General features: G+C 41.2%; 1 protein-coding gene across 1 annotated transcript; it reads right to left on the reverse strand.

Moving 5' to 3' along the window:
* Positions 1-513: 513 nt before the first annotated feature.
* Positions 514-18936, reverse strand: LOC117521257 (fibronectin type III domain-containing protein 7-like). The gene is made up of 13 exons (XM_034182587.1): positions 18841-18936; positions 18375-18393; positions 17976-18233; positions 16033-16293; positions 15228-15485; positions 14293-14547; positions 13935-14189; positions 11251-11508; positions 10900-11157; positions 7759-8013; positions 1531-1796; positions 1411-1440; positions 514-684 (listed from the first exon to the last, which is right to left on the reverse strand). Exons 1-13 carry the CDS (start codon positions 18880-18882, stop codon positions 514-516), a joined length of 2586 nt encoding a protein of 861 aa, XP_034038478.1. The 5' UTR covers positions 18883-18936.
* Between the last annotated feature and the right edge of the window lie 3663 nt (positions 18937-22599).

Consider the following 22599-nt stretch of genomic DNA (forward strand, 5'->3'; position numbering starts at 1 on the left):
ACTACAGTGGACATATCGAATTGATGTTTATTACAGGTTTTGTAACACATTTCAGCACTTCACTGGTGAATCATGGGACAGTTTTATTGTGAACTGAAAACACACAATGTCAGACAATATGTATAGTAATAATAATTGCAATTTTCTACACACTGATTTCATAAAGGATTTTCCACACTGGTGAGAAAAAACGTGAGTCACAAGATAATAAAAGAAACAGGTGGACTGACATCAAATTATATGAAAATAAATAAATAAATAATTGCGCCATCAGAAAATATATTAATATTGGTTTTGCAATTCAAAAGCTTTACTTCCTGCACAAGTCTTAATCTTTAGTTTTTTTTACAGTTTTGAGGGTCAATACAAAAAACTAACGAATCACAGATTGATTTCAACATCAGTTATATGTATGAATGTATGTTACTGTTGAAGTGTGCTGTTGTTCTGCAGACTGCAGGCATCATGCATCACAGCAGGTTGACATTCAGGTTGAACGCTGATCAGTGGGTGTTAAACAGTGTGGTTTTTCCTGCCCACTAGTGGCTGCATGTTGTGGGGTTTCTTGGGCACTTTTGTTCTGTCCAGATCAGCTGACAGTCTCATCACCATGCAGTCAGTGGCTCTCTTCAAGCTGTGGGCCATCTCAATGGCCCGATCTAGAGTCCTGTTCAGTTCTTCCTCCTTGAGAAAATGTCACAACTTTCCAATGAGATGTGCAAGAGTACATTACACAGCAAATTCTAAAGAAATGTTACTATTATTCAGGTTGTGTAGTGTGGATGCTTCATTTGAATTAAAAACAAATAATGTCAATTTATTTGTCATTTACTTTTATGTAGGTCTAGGTCAAGGGGTGATGCACTTTTTTCCAGAGCAGAAGTTCCCGGTTCAAGGCTTTGTCCATGCAATTTGGAGTTGCACTATGAAGGGCATCCAGTGTAAAACTTGTGCCAAATCAACATGCAGAGCCGCCTTGGATCTGCTGTGGTGACCCCGAGTGAAACAACAGAGAAGCTGAAGTGACTTACTTCCTTTTATGTAGGTCTACATATGTTTTAGGATAGACTTTAATGAAATACATCACATTTGAAATAATTAACATACTTGAAACACACAAAATATATCTGTACGTTTTTTAAACAAGTGAATGCAGCTTTCACAAAACAATCCCAAACAACAACCATTATGTCAAACAGAAGACGTTGTTTGAACCTGGCTGCCTGTTACACAACACTGTTTCCACGTGCGGTGGCAACACTTTGTTCTTATTAATGTGAGCTCACCCAGTTTAAATCGTACTCCTTCTTCCTCGATGGATCACTGCGAGAAGGATGAGAAAAGCTTCATGATAATAAGATGCAAAATAATGATGAAAGGAGGAATTGGGACGAACTTTACTTTACTTACACATTCCAACATGACTTCCTGGGCAAGGAACTGGTAAAAATGACACAAAAACATAAATAGGTTTACATAAAATCAGATATGCTGTCTGAGTCTGCATACAGGTGAGTCTTGACAACTCACCCCGTATGTCCTTGGTTGGCAGAAGCCGACTGTGACCCCGTTCTGCCCCGACGGTGCCACCACCACCGTGTACACTTCCCCGCACATCTCCTCCTGGAAATCACAGAATTCGTCACCAGCGACTGCAGTGCAAGAGTAGTTGGCACTGGTCCCGTACACCTCTACTGTGTGGTTTTGGATATGAGGGAGGCCCAGTGAGCGCCAGAAGACCCGTAAGGAGTTGTTGCTCCTGCGATAGAGCCTGACATTGGTCGGACAGCATGCACCTAAAACAAAATGATTGGAGGTTTGAATATGTGGGGGTGTCTTGTTTTTTGGTGTTTTACTGCATTTTGGCTGAGCTTTTGTACCCAGTTCTAACAGTGATTTTCCACTGACATCAGCTTTTCATTTCATTATCAAATCTGCAGCAAATCAGCTTGTTGATGTTTGTGACACATTTCTGCTGCAAAACTGAATTTGCTGCTAATTTAAAGAACCTCATTGATCCTTTTGATGTTTGAAACAGATAAAACTGAAACGTTAGAGATAAATAATTTTTTAACTTGCCTGTTACTTGCCAGTGAGGTTATTTGATGACACATATTTGTTGCTTTAAATGTCAACAGCATTATCACAAAAACTCATGACGATGTGAATTAAACGTGTGGAGGGGTTGGTGAAGGGTCAAAAGAGCCATTACATTTAGGTGCAACTCTATATCGTGGGAGTGGGGAATCCACACACTGATCCTGAATGTTGATCTTTGGTCATGATTACAGGATCAAGCTGATATGATTGTGTTGTGTTTAATACTGTCATCAAACTTCGAGTTTGGCATTTAGTTGCTTTGTAATCATGTTGCAAGTGTTAAAATGAACAAAAACAATGATTCAAAAATGTTAGTATGTTGGTGGTTAGAGTTGACGGGCAGCGTTAGCACTTTTTGCTATCACCCCTTTACAGCTGTGGGTTTTGCTTTTTGTTTTTTCAAATGTAAGAAGCAAATAAATAATCAGAACAGCAAGAGTACATCCTACAGTTTATGCAAAAACTTTGGGCACCCCTGATAATTTTCATGATTTGGCTTTATAAAATCATTGGTTGTCAGTTGTACACACAGATATTTGAGAAGTGAAATGAAGTTTCTAGTATTTACAGAAAGTGTGCACAATTATTTAAACAGAATTAGCAGGTGCGTAAATTTGGGCACCCTTGGCATTTTATTGATTTGAATACATTTAGCACTAATTATTGGAACACAAATTTGTTTGATAAACTCATTGACCCTTGACCGTCCTTACACAGGTGATCAAATCATGAGAAGGGGTATTTAAGGTGGTCATTTGAAAATGTTTCCCCTCTTTGCATCTCTTCTAATGAGTGGCAACATGGGAGCCTCTAAACAACTCTCAAATGACCTGAAAACAAAGACTGTTCAACATCATGGTTTAGGGGAAGGGATACAAAAAGCTATCTCAGAGATTTCACCTGTCAGTTTCCACTGTGAGAAACATAGTGAAGAAATGGAAGACCGCAGGCACAGTACTAGTTAAGGCCCGAAGTGGCAGGCCAAGAAAAATCTCAGATAAGCTGAAATGAAGGATGGTGAGAACAGTCATAGTCAACCCACAGACCTGCTCCAAAGACCTACAACATGATCTTGCTGCAGATAGTGTCTCTGTGCATCGTTCACGATACAGTGCACTTTGCACAAGGAGATGCTGGATGATGCCACAATGCAGAGGAAGCCTTTTCTGCATACACCCACAAACAGAGTAGCTGAGGTATGCTAAAGCACATTTGGGCAAGCCGCTTCATTTTGGAATAAGGTGCTGTGGACTGATTAAACTAAAATTGAGTTATTTGGGGCAGTATGCATGGCTGATAAAGAGCACAGCATTCCAAGAAAACACATGGTACCCACAGTAAAATTTGGAGGTGGTTCCATCATGCTGTGGGGCGGTGTGGCCAGTGCAGGTACTGGGAATCTTGTTAAAGTTTAGGGTCACATGGATTACAGTCAATATCAGCAGATTCTTGAGAACAATGTTCATGAATCAGTGACAAAGTCAAAGTTGCACCAGGGCTGGATCTTCCCCTAAACACTGCTCAAAATCTATTAAGGCATTCATGCAGAGGAACAAGTACAACGTTCTGGAATGGCCATCTCAGTCCCCAATTTCAATTTTTCAATTTTCAATTTATTTCATTTATATAGCACCAAATCACACAGAGTTGCATCAAGGTGCTTCACACAAGTAAGGTCCTAACCTTACTAACCCCCAAGCAACAGCTGTAAGGAAAAATTCCCTCTGAGCAAGAAACTCAAGCAGACCAGACTCAAATGGGTGACCCTCTGCTTGGGCCATGCTACAGACATAATACAGAACAATTCACAAAATGAATATACAGGAAAAGCTGTTGGTGCACAGGACAGGAGGGTCTCCAACACAAATACCCACACCCATTTCTGGATGGAGCTGCACTTTAAACAGAGAGAGAAAAAAACAATCAAGCATCAGAAAAACAAGAAATACAGTATAATTTGTCAGCATTAAACAACAAGAAAAACAGAAATACTAAGGTGGATCGCTGCCCACTAGCCCTAAGCTTCACTAAAAGACCCAGAATTTAGGTAAAGTTGAGGCTGCAGCCCGCTCCGTTTCCTATAAAATTAATTAAAACAGTGAAAAGCGTAGAACTATACTATGCCAGTATGCCAGCTATACGAAAGGGAAAACAAGTGCGTCTTAAGTCTGGACTTGAAAGCCTCCACAGAATCTGACTGTTTTATTGATGCAGGGAGATCATTCCACAGAACAGGGGGCACGATAAGAGAAAGTTCTGTGACCCGCACACTTCTTCACCCAAGGGACACAAAGTAGTCCTGCACCCTGAGAATGCAAGCCCGGGTGGGTACACAAGGTTTAATTAGGTCAGCTAGGTAGGGGAGTGCCAGTACAATGAAGAGATTTATAGACTAGTAGCAGAACCTTAAAATCTGATCTCACTGGGACAGGAAGCCAGTGAAGGGATGCCAAAATGGGTGTAATGTGTGTTGAACTTTCTGCTTCGTGCCAAACGTCTGGCAGTAGCATTTTGAACCAATTGGATACCCCTAATGTTGGACTGCGGTAAACCAGAAAATAAAATATTGCAGCAGTCCATCTAAAAGAGCTAAACACATAGATCAGGGTCTCAGCATCAGCCATAGACAGGATGGCATAAATCTTTGCTATATTCGCAAGTGGAAGAAAGCAGTCCTCGTAATATTTCTAATGTGGAGGCCAAAGGACAATGTAGGATCAAAAATTACCCCAAGGTTCCTCACTTTGTCCATGTGATGTACCATAGTGTTCAGAATAATAGTAGTGCTATGTGACTAAAAAGATTAATCCAGTTTTGAGTATATTTCTTATTGTTACATGGGAAACAAGGTACCAGTAGATGAAGTAGATTCTCACAAATCCACAAGACCAAGCATTCATGATATGCACACTCTTAAGGCTATGAAATTGGGCTATTAGTAAAAAAAAGTAGAAAAGGGGGGTGTTCACAATAATAGTAGTGTGGCATTCAGATCAGTGAGTTCGTCAATTTTGTGGAACAAACAGGTTTGAATCAGGTGTCCCCTATGTAAGGATGAAGCCAACACCTGTTGAGCATGCTTTCTCTTTGAAAGCCTGAGGAAAATGGGACGTTCAAGACGTTCAGAAGAACTGCGTAGCTTGATTAAAAAGTTGATTAGAGAGGGAAAAACTTATACGCAGGTGCAAAAAAGTATAAGCTGTTCATCTACAATGATCTCCAATGCTTTAAAAATGGACAAAAAAAAAAAAAAAAAAAAACAGACATGTGGAAGAAAATGGAAAACAACCATCAAAATGGATAGAAGAATAGCCAGAATGGCAAAGGCTCACCCATTGATCAGTTAACTGTAAATGCTGTGACAGTTAGAAGACGCCTGTGTGAAGCTAATTTATTTGCAAGAATCCCCTGCAAAGTCCCTCTGTTAAATAAAAGACATGTGCAGAAGAGGTTACAATTTGCCAAAGAACACATCAACTGGCCTAAAGAGAAATGGAGGAATATTTGAGCACTGATGAGAGTAAAATTGTTCTTTTTGGGTCCAAGGGCCGCAGACAGTTTGTGAGACAACCCCCAAACTCTGAATTCAAGCCACAGTTCACAGTGAAGACAGGTGAAGCATGGTGGTGCAAGCATCATGATATGGGCATGTTTCTCCTACTAGGGTGCTGGGCTTATATATCGCATACCAGGTACCATGGATCAGTTTGGATATGTCAAAATACTTGAAGAGTCATGTTGCCTTATGCTGAAGAGGACCTGCCCTTGAAATGGGTGTTTCAACAAGACAATGACCCCAAGCACACTAGTAAATGAGCAAAATCTTGGTTCCAAACCAACAAAATTAATGCCTCGCAAGATGTGAAGAAATCATGAAAAACTGTGGTTATACAACTAAATACTAGTTTAGTGATTCACAGGATTGCTAAAAAAGCAGTTGAACATAATAGTTTTGAGTTTGTAGCGTCAACAGCAGATGCTACTACTATTTTTCCAGAATTTTAGAGCAAAATGATAGATTTGATATCAACCGATAGTTTTTCAGTACACTAGGGTCAAGACTAGGTTTCTTAAGTAATGGTTTATTCACTGCAGATTTGAAACATTTAGGAACAGATCCAGAAGTTAAAGAAAGATTAAGCATTTCCAGCACAGTTGGCCCAAGAGTGGGCCACAGGTCCTTAAACAGTTTGTTGGTATAGCATCAAATAAACAGGTTGTGCTTTATTTTGACGTTACGAGTTTCATCAGCATGCCTAGAGAGATACTCTCAAATTCTGTAAATCTAGGTAATACCTCATTAATGGAGCCCACCTCAATAGTAGGGTGTAGTGGCTGGGGTAAGGCATGCTGGGATATGTTTAACCTAATGTCTTCCATTTTCTTCTCAAAGTAATCTAGGAAATCTTGTGCTGTAAAATGAGAGCATATTCATATTATTCATGGTTGTCCATGAATAAGTGTTGCCACCGTGTGGAACAAGAACTTTGAGTTAAGCTTGTTTTTGTTGATCAAATCAGAGTAATAGGTCCGCTTTGTAGCCAGTAATGCATGCTTATAGTCTAAGACAGCATCTCGCCACGCAAGGTGGAATACTTCTAATTCTGAACTACACCATTTTCCTTCTAGACCTATAGCCTTATGCTTGAGGTCACGCAGGTAATCATTGAACCAAGGTGACTGTGTTTTGGGGGGGTGCGCGATTTTAACAAAGGTGGCGCAATCACGTCGAGTGTAGTTTTTGAGCACACTATCCACAGACTGATTGGGTATTTGCCAAATGTGAAGCTAAGACATCAGGCAGTCTAGCTTCGAGTTCAGTCTTAGTTGAGTAGTTGATGCATCACTGTAGTGATAAATAAGGTGTTGTTCCACAAAACACGGCAGCGAAACTGTAAACTTAATAAGTGAGTGATCAGAGACCACTGTTGTCAATATTCGTGACAGCAATACCACATGCAAGACCAAATCCAGGGTATTTCCACTAATGTGCATTGAGTCCCGAATGCATTGCCGAAATACTAATGCATCCACAATTTCCATAAATTATTTGCAGAAGGGATCAGAAGGCATATTTATATGAACCAGACCTGAATATATTGAAAATCTGTGGTGTGATTTTAATCGGGCTGTCCATACTCAGAAACCACCAAATGTGACTGAACTGGAGATGGTTTGGAAAGAATAATATTCCAAAATACCTACAACCAGAATTCAGACTTTCATTGGAAGCTATAGGAAGTGTTTAGAGGCTGTTATTTCTGCAAAAGGAGGATCTACTAAATATTGGTGTATTTTTTCTGCTGAGTTGCCCAAATTTATGCACCTGCCTAATTTTGTTTAAAGAATTATTGCACACTTACTGTAAATCCCACAAACTTCATTTCACTTCTCAAATATCACTACGATATGATATATTTAGCTGAAATTGCTGATCCAACAACCAATGATTCATAAAGGAAAACCATGGAAATCATCAGGGGTGCCCAAACGTTTACATACAACTGTATGTAAACTGCAGAATGCACTCAATGCATTTACATGTTATTTGCCAAAGCTTAAATATTTGAGACAAAAATCTTAAAGTCCAAACCTCACATCCTCATTCACACACCCTGTTTCTGTATCACTGTGTGTATTTATCATGTTTGTCCTCACTGGATGAGAATCCGTGGTATTTGCACTGTGAAATGTGTCCTGTGCCGCTGATGGCTTCCAGCTCAATGCTGTAGTTGGTGCTGCACGTGATGCATCCCATCAGGCAGTGGGTGTCCAGAGTGTGGCATTGGTGTGTCCGCGTGAAAGACGTCAGTGTTGTGATGTAGGATCTAGCTCCTTTTCCAGGTGACCAGCTCACATTGGTCATAGCCTGAGTGGCCTGAGTCACGCTCACTGTTGTAGGACAGCACGGACCTTGAAAACAGCAAGACAGATCATTTCTGCATTTATTATCATTTCTCATGAACATATTTATTGGTGCCACTTTGATTTCAATTTTTTTTCCATTTCTTTTCATTTATATAGCACCAAATCACAACAGAGTGCCTCAAGGCGCTTCACACAAGTAAGGTCTAACCTACTAACCCCCAGAGCAGCAGTGGTAAGGAAAAACTCCCTCTGAGGAAGAAACCTCAAGCAGACCAGACAGAGACTGACTGCGTGCAAATTCAGGAAACTCTATATGTATTGCTTCGTTTGAGTCTTAAATTGTGCTTGAATGGAAATATCTTGACTGGCAGATAAACAAAGTGTATATTTGTGAATTAAATTTTAGTCAGTTAAACCTATATGTGCAGCATGACACTTTCCATTAAATGAGCCACATTAATTGATTCAATATCTTATCAGCACCATGGACAGCGCACTTTAAGAAGCTGGTAATTCATGAAGGGGCATAAAATCACTTCCTGTTGGCATCAGTCACAACAAAAACAGTCAGTCAGTGAATCATTGGCACAATGCCAGCAGCAAGTAAACCAGCAGCATTTGTCCTCAGATCGGGACGGCATATGGTGGTAGGGTTTTCAAAATAGAAAAAAAAAAAAAACTTCACAAAAAAACAACTTCAGAATGAGACACAGTTAACTACTTTTGTAGTTGCAAAAATTATGTAGAACATAGCAAAAGAGTCTCATTGGACGGCATTTGTCTCACTGATGAGTCTTATTAGAGTTGAGCAACTGAATTTGGTCACACTGCAGGTCAGGTCTGGAACTGTGCTGGTGCCACACATTACCACATCCACCACACTGTACACTGTCTCACTCTGTAAATAAAGAATACACAGTGCTGGACTTAGAACTGTCTTGGGCCCTGAATCGCACAACCCAGACAATCAGTCCATCTCCAACTCTCGAATGTAACATCTATCCATTAATCCAGGTGAAATGTGGCCCTCCCCTTCCCCTTCTCCAGTCTCTGGGGTCCTCAACATGTCATGCTGGATCGTACTCTGAGAAACGTGCTACATACCTAAATGTTGTAGTTATATTCCCTCAGAATGCAAGTGATACTCCTTATCTGAGTCTCTCTAAGTAGCCATTCATGTATCAGAAAGTCAAGCCAGCAGATACCCAAGGTTCCTCTGAAAAGTCACCACCTTGGGTCAATGTCCAAGTCTCACAACCGTCCAGCAAAACGGGACGCACCAGGTCCCCAGAGACTTGGACCTTCATTGTCCTACAAAGATATCAGCATTGTCAGACCTTTATCCAGCTCCCTTATGATTCTGTAAGCTCTTCCCAGGCGTATCTCACTTGAAGGCATGAATGACACTGCTGAGATAAGTGAATGTTTGACACTTTAACCACATAGAGATTACATTTCTGAATGCTGAATCCAGGATGTCATTGAAAGCCTTAGTCTTCATCTGGAACATTCAAGGGTATTCACTGACTCTGCAACATTCCAAATTAGGTTAAATAAACTCTGTCATGGTGTTAAATCAACTCCATCATTATATAAATGATTCTTGTTAGAGTTGAGCCAGTTTTCCTCTGCAGAATGTACTGTGTAACAAAATTAAAGGCTGCTGCACATTTTGACTGCACAGTTTTGCAGAGTAAAATATACTCTGCCAAGATAACATTTGGTTTCCAGTCCAAATAGAGTTAAATATACTCTATCCTAGTGCTAAATCAATTCTATCACAGTGTAAATCAACTCTATCATGCTGTTAATGACTCTATTGGAGTGTGAAAAACTTGATTTGACCTGATGATAGAGCTGATTTGACTCTATAATAGAGGTATTAACTCTATTTGGACTGGGGACCAAATGTTATCTTGGCAGAGTATATTTTACTCTGCAAAATTTACTGTGTGAACTGAACCGTCCATACAAGCAGGCTGCATATATATAATATATATATATATATATATATATATAATATATATATATATATATATATATATATATATATATATATTATATATATATATATTATATATATATATATACATACTTGCAATTGTTAATTTTAGGTATTTAAGTAATAATGTTTCATTTGATTTAATTAATTTCAATTACAATATTGTTTCGCACTTAATTGATAATGTATGTGGAAAATGTACCTTAACTTTATCAATTAAATTCAAGTTTTATTTCTTAAGTGACGTGTGTGTGTGTGTGTGTGTGTGTGTGTGTGTGTGTGTGTGTGTGTGTGTGTGTGTGTGTGTGTGTGTGTGTGTGTGTGTGTGTGTGTGTGTGTGTGTGTGTGTGTATGAACTTGTGAAATTCTGGCGGCAGATGCCAAAGTCCATGTCACATCTTAAGAAAATACTGCATCATCTTTGAGAAGCTTGTCTGAAGTGTAGTAAATTTTAGGAGTGATAAAAGGGTAAAGTTGTAAATGTGTCTGATAAAAACTGCTGTTTGTGTCATTTTGGACAAAATGTCCAACTGACCTCGGTCATCAACAGTGTTCAGTATATTTCCCGATGTGCTTTCAGAAATGTGTAAAAATATTAAATCAACTGTTTTTGGGGAAATATGGACCAGTTCACTTACAGTAAAATATACATTTGGACAAACACGATGTTATTGAACATGCCGTAGTGAAATAAATTGGACTACAACGCAATAATGTTGTTGATCCCAGTGGAAATATCAGCTTTGCTTGGTATCTGTGTTCACCTTCCAAGTGTCCATCTGCTTTTCTTTGCAGAATAACAAAGTGGACTGGAAGTGGCTGCTTTGTGACCGCTCACTTACTCACACAACATAATTATGTGAACTTGTGAGCACTTTGAACTGAACATGACTTTTACATCTCAGTTATAATGAGGTGCATGTGCATACCTGTCTCCAAAGGCCAGGTGTATCCAAGGAGACTCTGTCCTACACTTGTGGTGGCGACTGCCGTGACATCGTAGGTCAAACCACACTGCAGCTGTGTGAGCTCACAGAGGCTGCTCCTCGTGTGACAAGAGTGCGTGTCATGACGTCCAATGGCAGTGATGGTATAATTTGTGTTTGGTGTATTTGGGGTTGTGGAAAGTACTCTGTATGTTGAGTCGCTGGTCTGCATCACATTCAGGATCGCTGGAGCACATGGAGCTGATGGACACACAAGACGTGGGATAAATGAAGATATGGATATTTGTCAGATGATGTCAGACTATGTGTTTTTGAGTTTTAATTTTTCAATACCTGTCTCATGTGTGTGCGGCGTGCACGTGTGGTTGCATCCCTGTAGTTCACTGCAAGGCGTGACTACCACAGAATATATTGTGTTGCACCTAAGATCAGACAGTACACACATTGGTGCTGTGTCATTACAGTGGATGACATCATCAGTCTGCACAGCTGTCGTTTTGTACAGCTCCGCCCCTTTGACAGATGACCACGTGATCTCAAGGGTCTCTGTGGAAACCAGAGTTATGGAGACTTCCTGTGGGCAACATGGAACTTTGGGGATGAGAAGAGAAAAACAAATGTAAGCTAGAGTATGTGACAATGATAATTAATCCTGGGTAACAAAATAGAGGTTTTCGTTATTATGTGTAGGCAAGCAAGGTGTGCATATGTTGAGAACCTGCTTACGTAAGGCACATTTGAATTCCTCACTCTGTAAATAAAGAAATACACAGTGCTGGACTTTAGACCTGGTTTTCGATGGTATATGAATGCACCAGCTCTATGTCTGACCACGTCATTTTTAGACCAGCACAGCCATATGAGTGTTTAAGATCACCAACGCGCACTTCCTGTCTCTGTAGAATTTGCCATATTTGTTTAGGTTTCTGCTATCATCAAAACACATTAGCTTCTTTCCTGCTCTTAAATGCAAAAAGGCACTGGTTCTACAGGTGGGCTATTAAATACACCCAATGTTTCCTGTAAAGAAAATGATAGGGAGAGAAGGCTGGATAATATGGAGAGAGAAAATAATGAAGTGTAACCAATTAGCGAGGATGTAGTGAGGACAGCTATGAAGAGGATGTTTTCCAGGTTGTTTAATAAAATCTTGGAAACTGAGAGGATGCCTGAGGAGTGGAGAAGACGTGCACTGGCTCCAGTTTGTAAGAACAAGAGTGATGTATAGCTCTGCCATAACTACAGAGACATAAAGTTGATCAGCCATAGAATGAAGTTGTGGAAATGACTACTGGGAGCTAAGCTTAGAAAAGAAGTGAAGATCTGTGAGCATCAATATGTTTTTTTTTTTCCTGTGGGGAAAGAGCACTACAGATGCAATGTTTACTCTGAGAGTGCTGATGGAGAAATATGACAGGGTGCCAAGAAAAGAGATACTGTATTTTTTATGGTGAAACTAAAGGCAAATTTCCGCATTGTGGACAATAAGGTTCTTGCATTCTGTTGGAAATGTGGAGTGGCAGAGAAGTATGTGAGTGTGGTGCAGGATATGTACAAGGACAGTGTGACAGCAGTAAGATGAGCAGTAAGAATGTTGGATACATTAAAGTTGAAGGTGGGATTACATACATCAAGGATTGGTTCTGAGCCGTTTCTTGTTTGCATTGTTGATGGGCAGGTTGACGGACAAGATCAGACAGGAGTATCTATGGGCTATGATGTTTTCAGATGACATTGTCATCTGTAGTGTGAGTAGAGAGCAAATTGCGAGGGCTCTGGAGAAGTGGAGATATGCTGTGGAAAGAAGAGACAAGTCAGAGAGGTGAGCTTGAGATGGTTTGAGGTGCAGAGGAGAGACCCAGGGTATATAGGGAGAAGGATGCTGAGACTAGCCTCAGACTGAGAAGCTCCCATGTTCTCTTCCCACCTAGTCCTTTCTGTGTGGAGTCTGCATGCTCTCTTCATGTTTGTGTGGATTCCCTCCAGGTACTCCAGCTTTCTCCCACCTCCAAGGACATTCGAGTTAGGTGAACTGGAAACTTTAAAGTGGCCGTAGGTGTGCATGCAAATGTAAATGAATTTGCCTGTGTACATGTGGCCCTGCAATAGACTGGCGTCCTGTCCAGTTTGTACCTTGCCTCACATCCTGTGACTGCTGGGATAGAGTCCAACACCACTATGACCTGTCATTCTAGTAAGTGGGTATAGAAAATAGATGGATGAATGATGTTGAGGATGGAGCCACCAGGCAAGAGGACAAGAGGGAGGCCAATGAGAAAGTTTATGGATGTGCTGAGGGAGGACATGCAGGTGGTTAGTGTGACAGAAGGTGTTTTAGACAACAAACTGAGATGGAAATACGTATATCCTCTGCTGTGGTGACCCTTAATGGAAGCAGCTGAAAGAGGAAGAAGTTCCTCAATGCTGCCAATACAAAAGCTTTTACAAGAAATTCCAGCAATTTGGTAATTTTCCAGAATCTGCCATTCTGTTTAGTAACATTGACTTTGCTGTATGCGAACCAAGGACCCATTGAATATCTGACATTGTGAAGAAAAAAATAATAATCTGGTGAAGCACCTGTAATTTACAGTTTGAAAGAAATGTAAAGAATCGCAGGGTGGAAATTTAAAATAAAAATAGTTAAATCTTCCATGCTATGGGCATTTTCTAAGATGTATTGCTAGAATTTTGACAGACACTTCCCAGTGCCCCATTTTCTGATTCAAAACAATATTGTGAACTATACAGTAAAGGGAGTGTTTTTTGTTTTTTGAAAAAAACTCAAATTTTCAGTATATCTGCTGTTTTGCTTTCATGGAGGTTCTAACGGCAGCGTTTGTGGTGTTTGTGGTACTATATGTGTATAGTGTGGCACTGAGTGGTACTGTATGTTTTGTGGTGTGGTACTGTGTGGTACTGTATGTTTTATGGTGTGGTACTGTATGTTTTGTGGTACTATATGTGTGTAGTGTGGCACTGAGTGGTACTGTATTGCTTTGGTGTGACTGCCGTACTCATGGTGTAGTTGCGGACGTGTGTGTAAGGACTGGTGCCGGCCTGGTTGTACGGGAAGACGCTGGTGAGGTAGGTGTAACCACACATGCAAAAAAATGGGCATGTGGTGTCGGTGGTGTTACACGACTTTTCAGTTCCATCGTCCCGCTTTATAAAAACTATGTAGTACTCCACTAGCAGTACCGACTCCCACACAACTGAACAGTTGCTGGCCTTCAGTTCCTCCACCCAGATGTTCTCTGGTGGACATGGATCTGATGGAGAGAGGGAAGGACAATGACTCACAATAAAGAATAATTTCTGACGTAATAGTGTGGTATTATGGTAGTTTCTAATGTCCTCATGTGCTGTCCTCACTTGTGACGTAGTCTTCTGGCAGTGAAGGACTGCTGGCTCCAGCCTTGTTGTAAGCTGTGACAGAGACAGAGTGGTTCTGTCCACATTCCACAGGTGTGATCAAACAGAAACTAGTAAATGCTGAGGTGCAGTTTTGGCCGTTGGTGGTCCAGGCCATGTAGGTCTCAGCTCCTTGCACTGCCTGCCAGTAAATGGCGATTCCAACAGACCGACCCTGAGTCACCTGGACATGGACCACATCAGGACTTGGTGGACCTGTAAAGTGTAGGAGTGAGTTAAAGGATGTAAGAAAACATGCAGAGCCTTATCTTCCTGTCAGCACAGGACCACACGGTACAGCCCATCTGCGTCTTGGGCATTTTTGGCCAAGACTGTGTCAGTTTTCCTCAGCAGGTGGTTTTACCTGCTGAGGTGATCGGTAGCAAGAAAAACCTGTACTGCCGGCCTTTCATGGCACACCTCTGGTCTAGCAGGTTATGTAGGTGATCAGATGGTTAGAGGACAATGAGGAGGTGGAAGTGTCACAGGAGGTGCTGCGTCTGCTTTTTGTGCATTGTCCATAGAAGCCTTTCCAGAAAAGATTTTTTTCTGAGTTTGCCATCTAAATATTTGTGCCAGTTGCTGGTGCACCTGTGTGTCTTTTTGAAGCAATGGCAGGTGACACTCCAATTGGTTTATTTCATGTTATGCCCAAGTGACACCTTACGAGTGACACCTTACGTGTGACACCTTACCTTACCTTACACCTTACAAGTGACACCTCGTACAATGCCTTTGCACTTTGCACCCTACTTTGTACACAGATGATGTAAATAGTAAAGCTGAGTTACACGTGCTCCAAATGCACCTGCACTGTGCACTTTAGATCGTGCACAACAGATGGTCAAGATAGGGCCCATGATCTTTGACACAATTGCTGCCTGTGCCATGCTTACGGGTAATCTGGCAGATGGTGAGGTCATCTCCAGGGTGGCTGTATGAGTCCCAGGCTGAGCCCTTGATGCAATAGGTCATTCCTGGTTGAAGGTCATCAAAGGTCACTGCAGTGTTTGTGGTGTTTATTGTGATTCGGTCACTGGAGCCCTCCTGGATGACGATGAGGGTGTAGAAGACAGCGTGCTGCACAGGGAGCCACGACACAAGGATGGTGTCACCGTTAGGTGACGTGGTATTCAACTCGGGGGCCATCACCACTACAGAGAGGGAAGGAGTGCGATCAGCTCATCAGTCAGCATCTTATGTTGTTCTGATGTAGCAGCTTAACAACAAATAATTATATGCGCCAATACACAGATCTATTACTCTGCCACATTCCTCCCATAATTCCCTCCCCCAAGGAAGTGTTAATATATGTGATTGTGTTGCATTAATTTCTCCTTCAGGAAACGCAAAAGCCCAGTTTTCATGGTTTAACTTTTCACATTACGAGAACAGTATGGTGCAGATTAATGGATATAGTTTCTACCCTCCTGCATTTGCTGCGGTGAGTCGACTGGGTAACAATAGACAGTGAAATGACTCGCCGTTATGGCCGGCGGAGTGAGACAATGTGCTTTGTTTTATAGGAGCAACACCATGGTTTCATTTCACGTGGCCATAAACGGCTTCTGAATTCCAGCGCCTGGACAAGTGTAGATGATGGAAAGATTATTAATGATTCCAGCTCTACATTACTTGTATTCAGTAATCGCCATAAATGCATCAGCCAGACTTGGCGAAAGGAGATGTTGAGGGGTCTACCTGTTCTGGCCTGGATGAGGTTTGAGGGCTGGCTCCGCCCCCCTGAGTTGAGGGACATGACACTGAGCCTGTACTCTGTGTAGGGCTGCAGCTGAACCATAGTTCCTGGGGAGCCGGTCACCACAGTCTCAGAGAAAAAGTCATTCTTCTGTGACTCTGCCCTCAAGATGTAGTCGGTTGCCCCGGAAACCTCGGTGAACTCCACTGTGATACTGTCGCTGTGCTTGGAATAGGCCTGGTCAATGCTGGGTACCTCAGGAGCTGCAGAACAGATGAGAGTGTAGTCAAACAAAGTTGCAAACTTTAAATCGCAATGATTATCTCTGTGGTGCAACAAAAGACAATTATTTCATTAGCCGGAAGTGGTAGCTCTCTGGCTTTACAGATCTGGCCCCGGTATGGTAGTGCATGGGAAATCTGTCTGGAGTAGGCAATAATTATAAAATGAGTGGCACTGCAAGAAGGAGAGGAGTGAGGGAATCCAACAAGACTCCCATAACAATTCTGTAGGAGTTATAGTCTTCTGTGGCTGTGATTAGAGAAACTGTGCATGGTGCACCTTTTGTTTGTTGTACCACCAGTCAAATTCATGGTAGAGTGGAACAGAGAATTACACATTTTCATTTCTTTGATATTTTTCCAGTATACCCCCCTCATTCTCTGAACTGTACACATTTCAAAGTCTTCTGTTTTTTGTTTGTTTGTTTTGTTTTTTTGCATGCTTGCTTTACTGATATCTGCATATTTCAAAAGTCTCAGACTTGTATTTACGACTCTGTAAATCTTTTTGCAGTCAAGGTGGTCGACTGGGCCGGTGTATATCTCCAGTTTCCACTGCATGAAGTCCTCTGGATGCGATGATTGTCCATCATAGGTCTACTGACACCTTGGCGGACTGGGACAATGTGTATGAGGGACATAGACAGGTATCATCAAGTGGTCACACCTGGAATTGGACTACTGAGCTTTTAGTCGAGATCAGTGCAGGTCTTCTATGTATTCTGAAGATGAATAGGAGGTGATGAGCTGTAAGCTTTTCTCATTATGCTTGTGTTCTCGAACAGTATGTCCATGGACATTCAAGAGTCTGATTCTGTCGTCATTTAAATCTAGTCTGAAAACCCCTAAGTCTAATAACCTTTGCAGTACCTTCTCATTATGGATTCTATCAGAAGCTTAATCATCATCAATAATAGACAGACAAATCCTCTGCTAGGGTAGATTAAAAATACCTTCTCTTGTTTTTGGCCTGCCTGGAAATCACTTTGATGGTGATTTGAAGTTTCTACATCAACCTTGTTTTTTTATTTGAAGAAAAAGTCCTGTATAGACTTCTGAAGTCCACTGGTGCCCGTGCTTATCCCCAGATTCTGTACTGTAAAGTGTATGAGAGTCTATGGTTTTGCCTGGATGGAATGCCAGTACAACACAGTTTAATTTCCCAGCAAAGGCTGGTATCCATTTATAGTAGGGTGGACTGAGACAAAACAGATTAAGTGTCTTGTCCAAGGAGACAGACAGGTTGTATTATTGGGACTCAAACCCAAGTCTACATATCACTATCCCAATTCCTTATGTCACTGAGCTTCCCGTTCTACACTTTCATTTTGTATAGCATAATTTTTAGTCACAGAGTTTGCTTGAAAAGGTGGCAATGAACCAGTTGTCTGCCTGGGTGGATGCCGTCCATGACGGTTCTGTGGTGTGGTGGATTGACATTGTGCAGTGCTAACACATGTCTTGACTGACAGAGTTTGTGACATGACCCATCTGCCTTATTATTCTGTTTGGTACGTTGGGCTGCGTATGGAAACTTTGATATTAGGATTTAATCAGATTAACATTATAAAGGATGGATTGAGAATCCAAGAGTCAGGTGTCCAGTGGCCAAGCTATCCAGTATCTTCTTTTTTCTACTGGTAGCATAGTCACTACTTGCTTACCTGTTGTCTCCTCAGTCTCTGCACTACTGAGGACATTGAGCGCGTTGTCCATGGCTTCTAGCTGCATGGTGTACACCGTGTTTGGTGACAGGGAGTTGACGGAACCCATCACGGTGTTTCCGCTGAACTGAGCAAATACTGACCGTTCTGGAGAGTTCTTGGGTGTTGCTGTGATCTTGTAGGAACTGGCACCGGTTTGTCCACTCCACTGTACTGTCATACTCTTAGACGTCACAGTAAACACAGACAAAGTGATGTCTGAAGAAGACAAAACAACATTTTTCAAATTATAAATGCTCTTTGAAATTTTAACACAATGTGAAGAAGAATCATCTAGCACTTTGTCAATTATTTCAGTTTAACTTCATTATTATGACAGGGTAAGTGAAGCTTATTTACCATTCTGAGCGGCACACATCTGAAAATAAGAGAAAGCAAGTTAGTGAATGAATAGAGGAGAACAGGAAATACAACATTTTCAAACAGAGGCATTGTTCCAACACTGTAAGCTAGTGGTATTTCATGTTATATCCTGAAGCAAATTATTCCCTGTATCATGTTCTGGGAGTATGAGAGGCAACAGGCTGCACATTACCTTCACTCAGCACAGATTTGAGGAGTGCTCCAAGCAGGTATTTGTTTCAGGCCGGCATGAATTTGTCTATTGAGCTAAGGCTGACTATGCCACATGTTGTTGAAAGAAATGACACTCCAAAGAGCTTGTGTTCATAGGTTTCTGAGCACTATTCTTTATCTGGAGGCTTCAAATAGGAATGTTCTTATAGAAAGAAACATGCATTGTTTTATTAAAACAGCTGTATTAAAAGAGAATATTGTAGTGTTATTAAAAATGAAATCTCCTTACCTCTGCCAGAGTCAGTAAAATTAAGAGTCTTGTTGTTGTCATGACTTCAGTGTTTTGCCTGCAGCTGAAACATGTGATACAGTTTCTAATAAACTGATTCCGGTGAAAAAAAGGAACTTTCTCCATCTCTCTCTGATGATCCCACAGATCCTTCATTGTTTCAACAAATACTGGAGTAACGAACCCAGAGGCGGTGACTCCTCCCCTCAGGGGGAGTTTGGGCAGCCTGTCACAGCGAGAAGGGGAAGCTCACCTGTATATTGTGCAGTCAAATTAGTGCGCAGTAATATTGTTTAGTGTCTTTGTTGTCTCTCTTCCAAAGAAATGATATTATCACCTCATCTGAGAAACGTGTAGCCTGACACCTTACAATAAAAGATGACTGACTGGATGCTGATCTTCTGTGTCTGCTCTGACAGGAAGGAAAGATGCATCACAGGCTGTTTATGGTTTTGTCCAAATACTGTTTGATTTATTCTAATGCTTTCCTGTGAAACACAATACCCTTTGGGTTTTATTTTATTTTATTCATGTCATTTCTCATCAGTTTGAGACTGCCCCAAAACAGCAGAAATTAATCAATTCATCAATAAGAGCAGAATCTGGATAAAAAAAAAAAACACAATACTAAAATACCCTCGGCCGTATGAGTATGAAAATGGGAAACAGAATGTGACCTTTTGACCTGTTAAAATAGGTCAAGGTTAGCCATCTTTTAACTTGTTCAAGGTCTGTGTCCCAAGAATGTTCCCTGTGAATTTGCAGACCCTGGCAGTAATAGGACTGGACTTATGCTGATCACAGACAGATGAACAGATGGACGGATGGCCATCGGGTATTACAAGGTCTCTGCAATACCTGATGGCCATATTTTGGTCATGGGTGAAAATCAGAAAGTTCAAGCATAAAATTTACACTTGGGTGATGTATTTCGTGACGGAAACCAATAACTTAGACTCACCACTGCACCCAGTGAGTCAAAACATCATACATTCTTGAGAAATGTTGGTTTCTCAGCATGCAAAAGGTGGAGAACCACATCCTACGTTTTCTTGGTCAGGCTCAAAACTTCTCAATCACCCCTTGTATATGCAGTGTTGTCCTTGTAGAGATTCACTTATCTCAGCAGTCACATTCATATCTCTGGATACTCAGATTTGAGCTGGATACTCAGAACTGAGATGGAGACACTGAGAAAGCGCAAGCTACAACATTTTGGTCATATGGCACATTTCTCTTGGCATGATTCAACACAACGGTCCCCCAGTGTTAACAAGTACCAGTTGGGAAAGGCCTGGCGGAGGGGTGGGGGAGGTGCCCATGTTTCACCTGGCTGTGGAAGATGGCTATTTTCAGATTTTTAGGAGGTGAGAATGGAGCAGTTGTTTGCCTGAATGGTTGAGATCCAGGACCCAAGATGTTTCTCTAGTGTTGGCGTCACATGTGACATGTGGCACCAGTGCATGCTCCCATACCCAACCTGAAAACATTTATGCAAAAAATATGAAATAAGGTCCTTGAATCCAAAAGTGGAAAAAAATCTCTACACCAAGATCTGTATTAAAAAAGAAAAATGGAAACATAAAATATTCAGTGTGTAGCGGGATGAAGGTCCTGGGTCCTGATTGAAAAGACGTTCCCACTAGCTTGGCTAACGGGGAATTCCCCTTTGGTTGACCTGGTAGAGGAATGGTCTTTAGTGCGAGCCGTCTGGGTTCAATCCCACCACCGTCCCGGCCACAAAGGTCCTGCGGTCATAATCTGGCGTCACGAATAGGATGTGGGTAGTCACAGAACATACTTAAATGCACCTGTGACTTCGGGACAAAGTCAAAAATGGTGGGGAGATATGTAGCGGGATGAAGGTCCTGGGTCCTGATTGAAAAGACATTCCCAATAGCTTGGCTAATGGGGAATTCCCCTTTGGCTGACCTGGTAGAGATATGGTCTTTAGTGCGAGCCGTCTGGGTTCGATCCCACCGCCGTCCCGGCCACAAAGGTCCTGCGGTCACAATCTGGCGTCACGAACAGGATGTGGGTAGTCACAGAACATGCTTAAATGCACCTGTGACTTCGGGACAAAGTCAAAAATGGTGGGGAGATATGTAGCGGGATGAAGATCCTGGGTCCTGATTGAAAAGACGTTCCCGATAGCTTGGCTAACGGGGAATTCCCCTTTGGCTGACCTGGTAGAGCCGTCTGAGTTCGATCCCACCGCCGTCCAGGCCACAAAGGTCCTGCGGTCACAATCGGTATAAATATTAAATGCATCTGGACACCACAGGTTTCCTCTTCAAATTCTGTCACATTGTGTGAGTATCAAATGTGAACAAATATTTTAAATTCCCGGTATATTTAAGATCTGGACTCTGATTTGAACAGTCCAGAGCAATAATGTTGTTTTCAAGTCAATCGAGGGTAGATTTGGCTTAATAGTTGGGTTTGTTGTCTTCAGGTTGCAAACAGCATCAGGTTTTCTTTCAAGTTTTTCATGTATTTCATTGCATTCATTTGTCTGTAGCCTGTCAAGTTTCAGAGGACCTGTAGCAGAGAAACATCCCCACAGAGCATGATGCTACCACCACCAAGTTTCCCAAGCCTTTAAGGCTGAGGTTCAAAAATCTCTGTTTTGGCCTCATCAAACCACAGAATGTTCTTCAAGCTGATGTCAGGCTCATGTGTGCCATCTGAGAATAAAACCTTTTATAGATGCTGTATTTCTGCATGTACTAATGTAAACACACCCATCTGTTTACCCTTGTACATAGGGGAAAACGGGGCAGGGTGAATCCATGGGGCACAGTGAATCAGTAGCAATATCTGCAAAACTACATATATATTTGCAGCCATTATGCCATATTTTTATGCATAAAGACATCCCCCCTTATAAATTAGTGTTTTGTTTTTGGATACATTAAGGGTAAAACTAAGTGGCAAGTGAAGTCAGTTTTTTTCCTATCAAAAGTAAATTTTGTGGCTGTCAGTGTCTTTGTATTTATTTCTCACAACAGAGGAAAGGTGGCCCAAAAATTGTTATTAGTTAGAAGACTACCCCGTCCAACTGATGAGCATGTGTTATGTTTTCCCCAGACTATCAGCTATTTGATAACATGACTCGTGTGTGTCACGTGCACCTGGGGCACAGTGAATCAGTCTAGAAAGTGTTTTATTAAGCCCCAGTATCAAGTGGATGGCAAATATTATTTGTTGAAGCTTATACATTTATTTTTCCATTAATTATTTCTATAATTTGTGTATATAAACAAGTGTTTTCACATTTGAACAGAAATTATGAGAGTTGTATTTATAAGTTTCTAAAGGACTTATATCACTATATAAGACACTCACACATTACATAGCTGGTTTGCTGGATTATAGTTTGTATATGCATCAGCATATATTTAATAATTTTGAAGAAATCTTTATAATCATGTGTTTTTCATTATATTCTAAGTTGACTCACTGTGCCCCAGACACTGATTCACTGCGCCCCGTGAATTAGTGTCCGGGGCACAGTGAATCAAAAATTTTAAAATTGATTTTAAACACCTGTAAATTACACTTGGGGACACATAAATAACACAGCCTAATAAACAATAACTTGCGGTATTAAATCCACAATAGAATGACCTAAACCTATGCATAATGTGTTTATGCTGCCGCAAAACAACATTTCAGATCCACTGTGCCCCGCCTTCCCCTACTGTGCAAATAATAAGAAACATTATAAGTCCAAATATGAACCAAAATGTTGTTGCT

This window comes from Thalassophryne amazonica, chromosome 12, assembly GCF_902500255.1.
Source record: "Thalassophryne amazonica chromosome 12, fThaAma1.1, whole genome shotgun sequence".
NCBI classification, from domain to species: domain Eukaryota; kingdom Metazoa; phylum Chordata; class Actinopteri; order Batrachoidiformes; family Batrachoididae; genus Thalassophryne; species Thalassophryne amazonica.

Bases quoted from the DNA above. Each gene is read 5' to 3' on its own strand.
- LOC117521257 (XM_034182587.1), bottom strand. From the start codon at position 18,882: ATGACAACAACAAGACTCTTAATTTTACTGACTCTGGCAGAG. The intron at 1,797-7,758 runs GTGAGGACAAAC...ATTTTGTTTTAG, and splicing joins ATACCACGGATTCTCATCCA to GTGCATGCTGTCCGACCAAT. The intron at 1,441-1,530 runs GTGAGTTGTCAA...CATTTTTACCAG, and splicing joins GCCAACCAAGGACATACGGG to TTCCTTGCCCAGGAAGTCAT.